The 13,635-nt window shown below is 45.6% G+C and overlaps 1 protein-coding gene across 8 annotated transcripts in view; it reads left to right on the forward strand.

Annotated features, from left to right (window-relative positions):
• LOC147621617 (flowering time control protein FCA-like) overlaps positions 1-13,635 on the forward strand; it is a 114,451-nt gene that overhangs the window by 47,764 nt on the left and 53,052 nt on the right. For all 8 annotated transcript variants that reach the window (XR_015269864.1, XM_086824407.1, XM_086824410.1 and 5 more), the window contains exons 8-11: positions 9,756-9,835; positions 9,980-10,044; positions 10,264-10,326; positions 10,425-10,593. Coding sequence is in view for 7 of the 8 variants with exons in the window: in XM_086824407.1 (XP_086680533.1) it covers positions 9,756-9,835; positions 9,980-10,044; positions 10,264-10,326; positions 10,425-10,593 (377 nt within the window). In the remaining variant the exon portion in view is untranslated. The remainder of the gene's footprint in view (positions 1-9,755; positions 9,836-9,979; positions 10,045-10,263; positions 10,327-10,424; positions 10,594-13,635) is intronic.

A 13,635-nucleotide genomic window follows, 5' to 3' on the forward strand; every position in this document is an offset into this window, starting at 1 on the left:
ACAACCCCCCTACTAGCTCACCTCCCAACCGTAGGTTCTAAGCTTCAAACCAATCCCAAGCTAGGGGCTAAGGTCTGACTTCCATAGATCCATGCCAGTTTGCCCCATAGAGGTCTTTGGCATGCTGATCGATGTAATGTCACATCATACATGCATGGCCGGCGTCTTGGTCGAAATCTGATCAATAGTGAGGTTATGACAATAATAACCCATGTTTCACTTATATAGTGCCCACTGCTGCAATAAATAACCATCCTATTATAAATAGCAAATATACATGGATTTATTAATAATAACGTTAGCCACCTATATTAACATGCTTTCTCCTAATCCTACTAGATTGGGCCATTAATCTTGCAGATTAGCACTAGGTACGTAATGGGTGCACCTCGAAATCCACTGGAAGGACTCAACTAGGTGCCAAGCCAGGGTAGGGGATGAGCTAACCCAAAATCCACACGACTTGTACTAGTTGATCTGTGCACATGAGGCTCGACCAAAGATCTTGACTGCATCTGCAAACCTCCGGAGGGTCTCCACATCTCTGAATAGGCAGGCCGCTCTATCATCTGCAAACCTTGAATCATGGATCTCCTCTTGAGATCTATTAGGTAGCTTGAGGCGCTGTAGTCCTATCTCTTGGGAGGCTAAAAAACAGCTCATCGGCTCTGCCACAAAAAGGAAGAGGAAGGGCGCAAGGGGACATCCCTGGCGAACTGATTGAGAAAGTGGAAACCTGCTGCCCCGAGCGCCCTGGATTAGGACCTGGCTGTGAGAGGCCGAGTAACGAACAAAGACACCATGGATCCGGTGTAGGGGTGAAAGAGTGCACGAGATGAAGGCCGGATGCAATGGCTTGAAGCCTTGAGCAAGAGAAATGGAGCGTGAGCCTCTATGAGGGTGAGCGTGGAGATTCGAAAATCAGAGAGAGAGAGAAAACGTACGATTCTTGGAGTTGGGGTAATGCTTGTGTGCTTTAGAAGCCCACTTACCCTTTTTTATTGTTGTGGCCTTTGGGCCTTTAAAAATAGTCCTAGGCCAAGTTCAATGTGAACTTGGCCAAGACTTTAAAAGTATACATTGAGCCTTATAAAAGGCTATATACAAATACAAGGGAGGCATTTAGCCTTTAACCCAACAACCTCCCACTTAAAGGCATAAATGGCGCCTTTCAGCTATGTAACTCCCACCATCTGTATGCATAGCTGATGTTGTGCTTTGGGTAAGCACTTAGTGAGAGCATCTGCAGGGTTTTGTGACGTATGGACTTTAACCATAGTGAGAAGTCCATCCTCAAGCACCTCTCGAATGAAGTGATAACGCACATCAATATGCTTTGTGCGCGCATGAAACATGGCATTCTTTGCCAGACATATGGCACTCTGGCTATCACAACCAAGCATAGGTGCCTTGTCAGGCAAACCAAACTCCCTGCATAAACGTGCCAACCATATGGCTTCCTTGGAAGCCTCAGTGGCTGAAATATATTCAGCCTCTGTAGTAGACAGTGCAACTATTTTTTGTAGTCTAGAGCACCATGAGACGGCACCTCCTGCAAGAGTAAACACATAACCACTTGTGGATTTGCGTGTATCCACATCACCTGCCATGTCAGAGTCACAAAATCCCTTCAACTCCAAAGGACCCTTACCATAACAGAGGCATTTGTTTTTAGTCCCTTTCAAGTACCTCATAATGGACTTTATTGCATCCCAATGCAATTTGCCTGGATTAGCCATAAAACGGCTCACAACTCCCACTGCATGGGCTATGTCAGGCCTAGTAGCAACCATAGCATACATAAGTGAACCACAAGCTGATGCATAAGGAACACTTTGCATCTCATTGGTTGCCGTGTCAGACTTGGGACAATCTTCCTTGGAGAATTTCACATGTGGTTGTAATGGCACACTAAGTGGCTTTGCATCAGCCATGTTAAACCTGTCCAGCACCTTTTCAATGTATTTTTCTTGCGACAAATACAATATGCGCTGGTCTCTTTGCCTTCTAATTCTCACTCCAAGAACATGCTCTGCTGCCCCAAGGTCTTTCATAGAAAACGCAGATTTCAGCTGTTGCTTAAGAGCATCAACAGTGCCTCTTTTCTTACCAGCAATCAGCATATCATCGACATAGAGCACAAGAATGATAGGGCTGCCATCCTCATCAAGTTTTGTATACAAACAGTGATCTGCATGGCTTCTTTTGTAACCATGTTTGAGCATGAACGCATCAAACTTTTTGTACCACTGTCTAGAAGCTTGCTTCAGCCCGTATAAGCTTCTATTGAGCTTACATACCATGTGTTCCTTTCCGGGAATCACAAAACCCTCGGGCTGTTTCATATAAAGCTCTTCCTCAACATCACCATGCAAAAAAGCTGTATGTACATCCATTTGGTCTAATTCCAAATCAAGAACAGCCGCTATGGCAAACAAGACACGCAAAGTGGTCATCTTCACAACAGGAGAGAACACTTCCTGAAAGTCTATGCCTTTTGTTTGCGCATATCCCTTTGCAACCAGCCTTGCTTTATACTTGGGTTTTGCATCAACTGTCTTGATTTTATACACCCATTTGTTAGGAATGGCCTTCCTACCTTTGGGCAATTCAACCAAGTCCCAAGTATCATTAGCATGCAAAGCTTTAACCTCTTCCTGCATAGCAAGCTCCCACTTGCTGCTGTGCTCACATGTCTTTGCCTCCTTGTAAGTAAGAGGCTCCCCCTCATCTGTCAACATAATGTAATGCAAAGAGGGATCGTATCTACTCACATTCCGCCTAGGACGAGTAGATCGTCTCACCCAATGATCCACATTATCTGGTAATGGGTCTACATCAGGTGGCACAACAATATCATCAGCAAAGGGCTGTTGTACATCATTTTCAGCCCCATTTTCAGCATTGTTATGTGGCTGCACATGCCCTTCAGGAGCCTCATTTTGCTGTCCAACATCATCTGGCTCAAACACCACTGGTTCATCAACATTTTCAGTCATATGTGGTGCATCCTGAGGGTCAAAATCAGGCCTAATAGGTGGCTGTACATGCTGAAATTTGACCTTTTTATGGTCATCCTTAGAGGCACAATTGTTTTTAAGCAGCTTTGCCTCATTAAAAACAACATCCCGGCTGCGCACAACCTTTTTGAGTTGAGGTAACCAAATCCTGTAGCCCATTTCACCTTCTTCACCATAGCCCATGAAGAGGCCTTTAATGGACTTTGTATCCAACTTACTCCTCAACTCAGGTCTTATATGCACAAACGCTTCGCAACCAAAGACGCGTAAGTGATCATATGAAGCAGGTTTGCCAGACCAAACCTCCTCAGGGATGTCACCTTTCAAAGACATGTGAGGGGATCGATTACATATATGCACTGCAGTTTTTAGAGCTTCTCCCCAAAATCCATGAGGGAGATTAGCTGTGGACAGCATGCATCTCACCCTCTCACATAGAGTCCTATTATATCTTTCAGCCACACCATTAGAAGAGGGGCTGTATGGAACAGTAAGCTCCCTCTTAATGCCCAAATTTTCACAAAATTTATTAAATTCACCACTTGTGAACTCACCCCCATTATCCGTACGCAAGCATTTCAGCTTTCTACCTGTTTGGGTGGTCACAAATGCATGAAACTTCTTAAACGCAGCAAAGGCTTCATCCTTAGATCTGAGCAAATGAACCCAAATTTTTCTAGAATGATCATCAACAAAGGAAACAAAGTAGTGTGCACCCCCCATAGATTTGGCAGGCATGCTACAAACATCAGAATGTACAAGATCAAGCACATTAGATTTGCGAGAGACACCGGAGTAATAAGAACTCTTCACTTGCTTGCCATATTGACATTCATTACGAAAGTCAAGCTTTGTGTCTTTAGCATCAAGCTTATTCAAATTACAAAGCTTAGTAAGGCCTTTGTGGCTCATATGGCCAAGCCTCTTATGCCACAACTCCATATGTGAGTTAATTTCAGCCAAAGCAATAAATTTGCCCGACAAGGCCTTTCCATGCAAGCAGTAAAGTGTCCCTTTCTTTGTACCTTTCACAATCAGCCTTGAGCCTTTAGTCATTTTCCATGATCCTCTCTCAAACAAAATGCTGTAACCATGCATATCCATCTGTCCAACAGAAAGCAGACTCTTCTTGATTCCTGGCACATATCTAACATCATGTAAGACAAGCTCATTTGTGCCATCTGTGGAAAGATGCACAGTGCCAATACCCTCAATGGAACATGCATGATTGTTTCCCAGGTATACATGGCCATGGCTGCCTGCAACAAAAGTAGAAAAACACTCCTTGATAGGAGTCACATGAAATGAAGCACCGGAATAGACTATCCAAGTCTGGGATAATGCATCATTAACAGTCAATAAAGCATCAATTAGATCACACTTGGTGATCTGCATATCCTGTGTATGAACATTGAGAGAGGCATCAAGCTCATGAGCATCATCGGCTGACAAAGTGGCACATAAGATGTCTTCTACATCTGACAGCTCCTCAATAACAACACTAGAGGCCACATTGGCCTTCTCCTTGTTCTTTGGGCTGTCCTGTGCATCTGTCTTGATCTCCTTCTTCTCTTTCTTTTTGTCTCCACCACTCTTCTTCCTTTCCAACTCTGCCTTATAGTACCTGCAGTCAGGTTTCTTGTGACCTTTCCTGCCACATTGATAGCATGTCACATCACTCTTGCCTTTGCTGGCATTTCCCCTTTCTCTACTCTTACTCTTACTCCTTTGTGCATAATCAGTCTTCTTTTCTGTCCTGCCTCTAACCATGTTGGCTGAACTGCCACCCTCTCCACTTGCTTTCCTCATGATTTCTTCGTTCAATATAGAACCCCTAACACCATCAAAGGTCAAATTGGGATTGTTTGACAATGAGACCACCAAAGTCTCCCAAGAATCAGGTAGAGTCATCAGCAAGAAGATAGCCTTGAGCTTATCTTCAAAAGGGGGCAAACCTGAGTCCTGTAACTGAGATAAAGTACCTGTAAACAACGACAAGTGCTCTGCAGCGCTCTTGGACTCATCTAACTGCATGCCAACAAGTTTCCGCATCAAATGCACCTGATTAACTGGGGTCGTATTCTCATACGTTGCCTTCAATTTCTCCCACAACTCAAACGCATTGACAAGACCCTTGAGGTCTACCAAGATCTCATCAGAGACGGCCATTTTAATGTAGGTAATGGCTTTCTTGTTCAATGTAAGCCATGCTGCATCTGACATATCTTCTGGCTTTTCTGCTTCAAGTGCCCTGTCACAATCTTTAAGGAAGAGGATTCCTTGAATCCTATCCTTCCAAAGATCAAAACCTGTTCCCTCAAACCGCTTGATCTCAAAGAGATTCTTGACGTCAGAGGAAGTCGATGCCATTGTTGCACAAACGAGAGGGCTTAAGTGCTGAAATTTTTGGGCAAACTGCACCAAAACCAAACTGTAGCCTCACCGCAATGTGCACAGCAACTCCAAAGGGTCACAGGAGCAAATCGAGCCAAAATATGCAAGTTTAGGCAAGAATAATCAATTCTGAATTTTCTGCGCAGAAAATTCAGCTAGCTGATTTTTGCCCAAAAACAACAAAAATTGTTGTTTTCTACCTCACAAAGCGTACATAATGCAAAAGCACAGCCTTTGGGAGCATATGTAGGCAAAAGCCCCAATTTTTAGCATAAATGTGCAGCAAATTGACTCGAAATAGGCATTTCGCATCCAAAACTTGCTTAATGCTCGCAAATTACATCAATTAATACATTCCCCAATCGAAATACATCACATGTACATTTGCATAAACCTGCGCAAATCTGTAATTTGCTGTAAAAACCCTGTTTTTGACCTGTTTTTCAGCAAATTTGGCCGATGTAGGGTAGTAGGGACCATGTACAAGTGTTCCCACAACTTAATACATCAAGATAAAACCTGCACTTCGCTGTAATAACCTGTTTTTGACCTAAAAACAGCCTGTTTTGGGCTGTTTTGTCAATGCCGGCACCCGTAGGGACCCGGAAAACAAGGGGCTTCGCGATGGAAAGCAATTTTGTCGCGATAGAAACCCTTTTTACTTGCTGTCCAGCCACCTGCTCAGAAATTTGGGAAACCCTAGAGGCTCTGATACCAGTTGTAGGGGTGAAAGAGTGCACGAGATGAAGGCCGGATGCAATGGCTTGAAGCCTTGAGCAAGAGAAATGGAGCGTGAGCCTCTATGAGGGTGAGCGTGGAGATTCGAAAATGAGAGAGAGAGAGAAAACGTACGATTCTTGGAGTTGGGGTAATGCTTGTGTGCTTTAGAAGCCCACTTACCCTTTTTTATTGTTGTGGCCTTTGGGCCTTTAAAAATAGTCCTAGGCCAAGTTCAATGTGAACTTGGCCAAGACTTTAAAAGTATACATTGAGCCTTATAAAAGGCTATATACAAATACAAGGGAGGCATTTAGCCTTTAACCCAACATCCGGGTGGCGGAAAACCCATCCTGCACATAGTCCCCTTGAGAAAGCCCCAATCCACCCTGTCATAGGCTTTCTCGAAATCCAGCAAAAGAATGGCCAAGTCCTGCTGCCATAGATGGGCGGTGGCAGGGACGCCTCCCAGAAGGTGAAGATGTTTTTCAGGATGCACCTGTTTCCGTGGAGAAAACCTGTTTGCGTGCAAAGGATCAAATCAGGGAGGTGGGGCTGCAGTCGACAGCTGATGGAATGGTCTCCAGCATATTGAAGTCTCCCCCCATACACCAAAATCCCTTAATGGAGGCACTGCCTAATCGTGCTCCATAAGTCTAATTGACTTGTCATGGAGTTAGGGGCATATATGTTGAGGAGGCCCACCCGGTCCTCCCCTAGTGTGATAATCATCGACTGCACCCTCCCTAGAACTATGGTGCCAGAATCAACCACTGTCAGAAGAGGCTGCTCACTGACAGAGATATACACATCGCCTTGGATCCCGGACGGGCTGAAGGTGGGTGACCAAAGGGTGTGACTGCTGGTGTGCAAAATCTTGGGTACCACCAGCTGAGAAAGAGGATGTCAATAGAGCCTCCCACGAAGGCTCTTTGCAACTCCTCACAAAGGACTCCCTGCCTAGAGCGATATTGTGGGCTTCCCAATCCCTGAATGTTTCAAGTGACTATCCCCACAAGATCTAGTGGGGTGAGATCTATCTGTGCTGCCCTCCACCCTATGAGACTGAGGCGAAGGTTTGGATGGTGAGTAGTCATTGTCTGTTGTGGTGCGCAGATGACCAAGGTGTTCCTCGATCCTATGCTCCACGTGGGCCCATTCTGCTCTGGTTCAGTTGTATGCATAAACCGCGCTCCGGCTATCAAAGTAAAGGTATCTGTAGGACGGGGGGGAAGGAGGACCGCCTGCGATACATGAAGGTAGATGAAGAGGATCACCTACAAGCTCAAGCTCACCAGCTCACCATCCTGGTTGTGCCATGGCTTGATCCTCCGAGCTCCATGCGAGCCAAGGGCCAGAAGTGGGAGACAATGCCTGTGAGGCACAGTTTCCCAAGTGTTGAGAGAGTTGTATCACCTGTCCATGAATAGTGGAGGAGACAGACTCCAGACTCCAGAGTGGTTCTGAAAAATTGGGAAGCTACTCTGTGGGACTGGTCTCCAGGTGGTACCTAGCACTGGGACCCTCTGGGGGCGGGTGGGGCCTCCACTCCAGACGGATGCTCCTCCAGTAAATGCTTGAAGCGGTTCCCTGCTGACGCGACTATTTCCGCCTGGGCCCTGTGGGTTCTTGCCTGGCGGCGGCGCGCTGCTCTGGCTGGGCATCTGCCCTGCCTCCGCCCAGTCCACTGCCACCTACCTCCTTCCTTGTCGTCAGGGGTAGGGTGCTGCGGCTTCGTCTTAGCAGAGGGAGGAGGTGGTGCTGAGGCGCTCAGTCCTCTCTCTGGCTACTCTGCGGGGGGGAGTGGAATGGACCGGTGTGTGGAGCCTGCCTAGCCTGGCGATGAGGGCAAGATCTGGTGAGGTGACCCATCCGATGGCAAATGAAGCACTGGCCAGGAAGGCCTAAGTACTCCACCCGCTGAAGAAGAGGGAGGAGGAGGGAGGCGGGCTCAGAGGGCTGCAGGTGGAGGAAAGCAGGCGCTGGGGATGTGAAGGCCAGGCGGAGGGCAGAGGGGCACAGATTTTAATATAGGTATGCTCATGCTTAGCAGCAATCAAAGTCTGCATCCTTCTCTTATATCTTGCCCTGCCCTGCTATTCACTTGTTGTCTTTGCCACTTGCTATTGGTTATCTATTTCACTCAGATTGGTGTTAGAAATCAAGCTGTTCGAAGTGTTTTTCCTCACAACAAGGGCCTTGTGGTTAAGCATTTGAGAACGTTTCTAAGGGTGGAGAACCAAACATTAACTTGGTGGCTTGTTTGGCAACCAGATCTAGATTCTATGCCCTCGCTGCTTCTTCTTCGTAGTGGTTGGCATCATTTGTTTAGCTTGTTCCATCCTTTAAAATGTAGCCTTATCTGGATGTCCATCTGCGAGTGCGAATGCTGACATATGACATTACCTTTCTGCCCTGGAACATGGCACAACCAGGTGAATCCTGGGGGGATGGAGAGGGATTTTTTGTAGCTGAAGAACCTTCTTTGGTGTTTCACTTTTGGATGAATAGGCTGGAGATTGTGCAAGTATATCTGTCAGCAGGGAGTGATGACTTCAAGATGAGAATAGGCATTCTTGTCTGCTACAGCTTCTGCGTGGATGTATCTATAAACATCATGCCAAGTCCTAGTGATAGAATCCGTTTAGGAATTTGGTTATGTTTTGTCCCAGGTACTAGGGAAAAGAGTTCCTAGACCCCCTAGCCGGCACTTCATGCAAACTTCAAGATAGTCACACCACTTACACACCCAGTATGAAATTGCCTGTTTCACAGATTCAGCTAACTTTAAAACAATCTTTTAATGAAGTCATAGTATCACTGATCATAATCCTCCAAAATATCCGGTTGATTTCTAATTTCCGATCATTCCTTCATCGATGTACCTATGGCATCATTGGCAACTAGAACGCTCACCACCTGTCCACTCAGGGGCCTTTTCAATAGTTCCTAGCTCATAGTAACCAGAAATATACTCACTTATAAAAATCCAGATGGACTCTCTGTTGAAGATCAGCAAGATCAACCAACAGATCTCTAAAAAATGCAGGTAGATGTGCCATAATCTTCGTCCTTTGCATCTCTTTTTTTTTTTCTGGAGAAAAAGATCCTTCTATTAGTTTACAGAAAAAACAGCCACGAAGGGCTAAAAACAACCATGAAGTGTTAGATACAAACTTGCCTCATGTACAGGGTGGGGATCAAGTAATCAAAAGAGGGGAAAGAGACGCTTCTTCTACGGTTGGCTACTCTAAGAGGAAGGCTATATCATACAGGGGGAGGGCGGGGGGGCACAACCACACAGTTGGTCTGTAATGCCAAGTGGAGTCACCACCTCTATTAGTGAGAAAAGGGCCAAGCCGCCAGAGCCTTAAGAAAGCTTCTCGTCGCTTCCGAATGCGGTCACATATTGACCTCAGTTATGGGGCTCATGTATGGTTTATTAAAGTCGGGATAAGTGCACTCCAGTGGCTTCTTAGTCAAGGAGACTAGTTTCTTCTATGCTGACAGAATCTTCTTGTTTTTTATGGGCGTGAAGCATGTATCAGCTTTTCATGAACAAAAATTCTTCTGCACGGCTTTTGTAAGCCTGATATTTTGTTTTGATGGATTATGGATGTGCAGGTTGTGCTTTTGTCACCTTTCCAGATAGAGACATGGCAATTGCAGCCATATCTGCGCTGAATGGTGTATACAGAATGGCGGTAAGGTTATGGTCAGAGCCCAGCACATGTTTGCACTTATGAAGTTCAGTAAACCACTTTCTTAGACTGTGTACTGAATGCATGCTTATTTGCTCATCTCAAATTTTGGATGCACAATCATACATTTATGGTGGTGGTTATCAGGGCTGCCACCAACCCGTAATTGTTCGCTTTGCTGATCCCAAGAGACCCAGATTGGGGGAAACAAGGTATTTACATCTTATTTTTTAAGGGTTGGTTTAACCAGCTTTTTTTTTTGGTGGAGACCTGTGGGTTTTTTTTGTGGAGACCTGTCATTTTGTTGTCTCTGTTGATTTTAGAAATTAGTTTTGTGTAGCCCATGAATTAAACGTGCCTCACTAAACATGTTAATTGCTGTCTGCCTCACTAAACATGTTAATTTCTGTCTTTTCAATATGATTCTTCAGTAGGATGGGAGGCACAGGACCAAATCATAGCCCCCACTCTTATCAAGGAGCTGGAGGACCCAGGTAAAAATGCTCGTGCTTGCTAGACTTTGTCTATCGGAAACGTTTTCTACCAGTTTGTGATCCTTCAGAACTTCTGTTTTGAGTGTTGCAATGTAAAGAGGTTCTGGAGGACCAGCTATGGGAGCTCGCAGTCCTGCTTTTGGGTGGCGCCAAGGTGGAGGACCAGGTAGCATGGGGTTGCTACCTCAGACAGGCATACTTCCATTGGGAACACCAGTACCAACGTCTGCTCGAGGGGGGCCTTTGGAAGGTCCTAATACTGCAATGGTAACAATTGTCTCTCCTCTTTTATATGATCAATTTGAAAGCTGTTGAAAGTCAAGCAGATGGTAGGGGTGTAAACTATTCAGGCTTTGAACAGTGCTCTACACACACACACACACACATGAATGCGAACCAAAAGCAAAAGCGATACCCATTAGTTTAACAAGAACTCAAACATGGTGTATACAATACTGGGCTTTAGGTACATTGTAACCAACGACTCGTTGTTTTCAACGAAGACAAACAAATAAATTCTGATTTACCAATAGATCATGTCTTGTCAGAGTACAGTCAAGACTGCGTCGTCAGACTCTCGTATAACAGAGAGGCGTGTTGGCGGACTAGGCTTAGGTGTCCTCAATGGTCCAAACACACCCCCTACTTCTTTTTATGTTTGTCTTACCATTTTTGGAGTGCAGTGTGTGGAGTTGAGCTTGAGGGGAGAGCTCAACTAGTGCCGTGGACATTGATGACCTGCTTGGGTGAGCTTCTGCACCTACACCACTGGTTGGGTTGGTGAGATTATGGGCGATACATCGCCAGCGGTTTGCAGTCTGTGTGACAGCCACTTTGGTTCTTTGAAGACATGTTTGAAGTGAATTGGAAGAATCGAATGTCAAACTCATGTATTAAATGATTTCTCTAATAGATGGCACAGCATCAAGGAATTTGTTGGGTCTACCCTAGCCATGTCCGGGGTTAGCTAAATTGTCATTCTATGTCTGCATGTGATCTTCCAACCAGCTTAACCTGCAGGTTGTAGAAGACCACAGTCGGAGAAAAGACTAGCTCACGAGCTAGCCATAGCTCTTGTTTCATCCCCGAGCTTGAGGCCGGACCGAAGGCCAGAGCAATGCTAAGCCGTCCAATAGACCAAATCATAATGTTCATATTGTCAGAGCCCATTACGCTGTATGATCGAAGCATGGCCAAGGCCAGATTTGTGCCTTGGCCTCTTTGAGTCGCCACTTTTTGAAGTCCTGATTATGAGTATAGGTTGTGTGTGACTCACAGAAATAAGCAGTCTTCTAAGTCACTTATAGCTGTTGAGTGTATGGTGAGGAAGTTAGCAACACATGTACTCTATTTGTAGGGACTGTGCTGAACTTTGGCAGGTTGATAGTGTGGGATTGGCTTGTTTGTGTAAGACCACTGGTGCAATGAGATAGAATGAATAATGGAAGACTTCCGTGTGTGCCCCCCCACCCCCACCCCCCGCGCGTCCTTTCTCTTCTTCTTCTGAAAAAGATCCTTCTATTAGTTGGACTTCAACACACAAGCATTCACAAGTATCTACTCTAATTCTTGTATGAATGGTGAATATTTTTAATGGTTTTATGTATGACTACTGTAACCTATTTTCAAAAGATGACCAAATGGTTGATCTCCATATATCTTAGGGCAAGTTTGCTGTAGATTCCTGTCCCTCAGCCCAAAACGCTAGCTGCAGATCTGTTCCTCAGCCTTCCAGCTTGCCTTTTTTCTTGCGCTCTGATGGCAAAGCTCCTAAACCATGAGATGCAACACTGCTCCATATGGCAAGGGGGAGGCTGGTTGGCCTGTAGGACTGGTTGCAAGTTTAAAACATAGCCCTGCTGTGTCACATTCTCCCCCTCTAAAATCACAACTTTCCTGAGCTGTCTGGTATCCAAATGGGTGCAAAAACTCCCGTCGAACCTCCTCCAAGGTATTCACTGGCCCAAGATCTGTGAAACCACTTTACGGCCACTTGACAATCCTGGTGCGCCTCATCAGCACCAAGACCTGCAAAGAAACGAATCTCCTGAACTAACACCTCCCAATCATTTGCTGATTCTTGAAGAGCATCCTCCTGCACAAGCACCGACAGAACTGCCACCTGCTGAGAACGGTTCCAAATAAACTCCAGCTGCCTGTGAATCTCCAGCCTATGGACAACCAACCCTAGCTTGGCAAAACCACATTATATACTTGCCAATGAACGAATCACACGGTGTAAGGTCTCAAAGGCTCAAACCCTAGGATCTTATGACAGAACCCACTCAGGTTCAAGGCTTAAGGCTCACCTCCGAGCAATAGACTCTATTCGGACTCACCCCCAAGCTTGAGGCCATAGCTACATCCTGGCCTTGCTCTAGACTAGGTAAAACCGGTCTATGGACACATAAAGCGGTAATTCATTCACAAATAACCTGGACTTCCTCAGACACACAATCACAGAATCCTCGCTCCCTCACTCAACAACACATTGGCCCCGAAGTCCGGCGCCCCTTGCGGTATTTCTTTATTGTTAAAAAAGTTGGAAAATACAAAGCACGAGTGCAACAGAGCACTCTACTTGCACCGGCTGAGTTTTACAAATTCTGGGAGAAATTTGCCAGCATAACTGCACTAAAACTGTTCCATAACATCTCAGAATGAGTCCCAACTGACAGGCTCACTTCCATAGACATCAGACTACCCAATGGAGTCCAAAATATCACAATTCAGCTTGCTGTAATTTTCTGCATAGACCTGTTTTCAGCCCAAATTAACCCTTGTACTGTCCTGGAAGACTTTAGCAAAGTCCTACTGCATTCGGGCATCAACCGGGCAACATATCAGCCCAAATTAACCCTTGTACCGTCCTGGAAGACTTTAGCAAAGTCCTACTGCATTCGGGCATCAACCGGGCAACATAACAGCCCAAAAACAGCACCTAAACAGTGCTGAAACAGCGTTGTATTGAAGAGGTTATTACCCTCTTCCGTCCCTGCTTTGGTGTAGGAACTAACTACACCGGTTCCTGTTCAAGGAGGCAACTAGCCTCTGCATATAAGCATGAAATTCACACGATTGTACCTGATTTTATCTGATGAGAGCATTACCATAGTTTGCAAGAGAGAGAGAGAGGCTGTGGGGAGCAAGCTCAACCCTCATTACATGAGTTGCAGGGCAAGGGAGTGCACCACAATAGCTTTTATCCTGCAACAATCCACCATAATGGCTGCAAATGAGCCTCATTCAGCCCAAAATCCCACGCTTCCCCCTTCGCAGTGTGGAAAATGCACATAAATTTGACACTTG

The sequence above is a fragment of the Cibotium barometz genome, chromosome 30 (genome assembly GCF_041138505.1).
Source record: "Cibotium barometz isolate CiBa-2024 chromosome 30, ASM4113850v1, whole genome shotgun sequence".
Classification (NCBI taxonomy): Eukaryota; Viridiplantae; Streptophyta; class Polypodiopsida; order Cyatheales; family Cibotiaceae; genus Cibotium; species Cibotium barometz.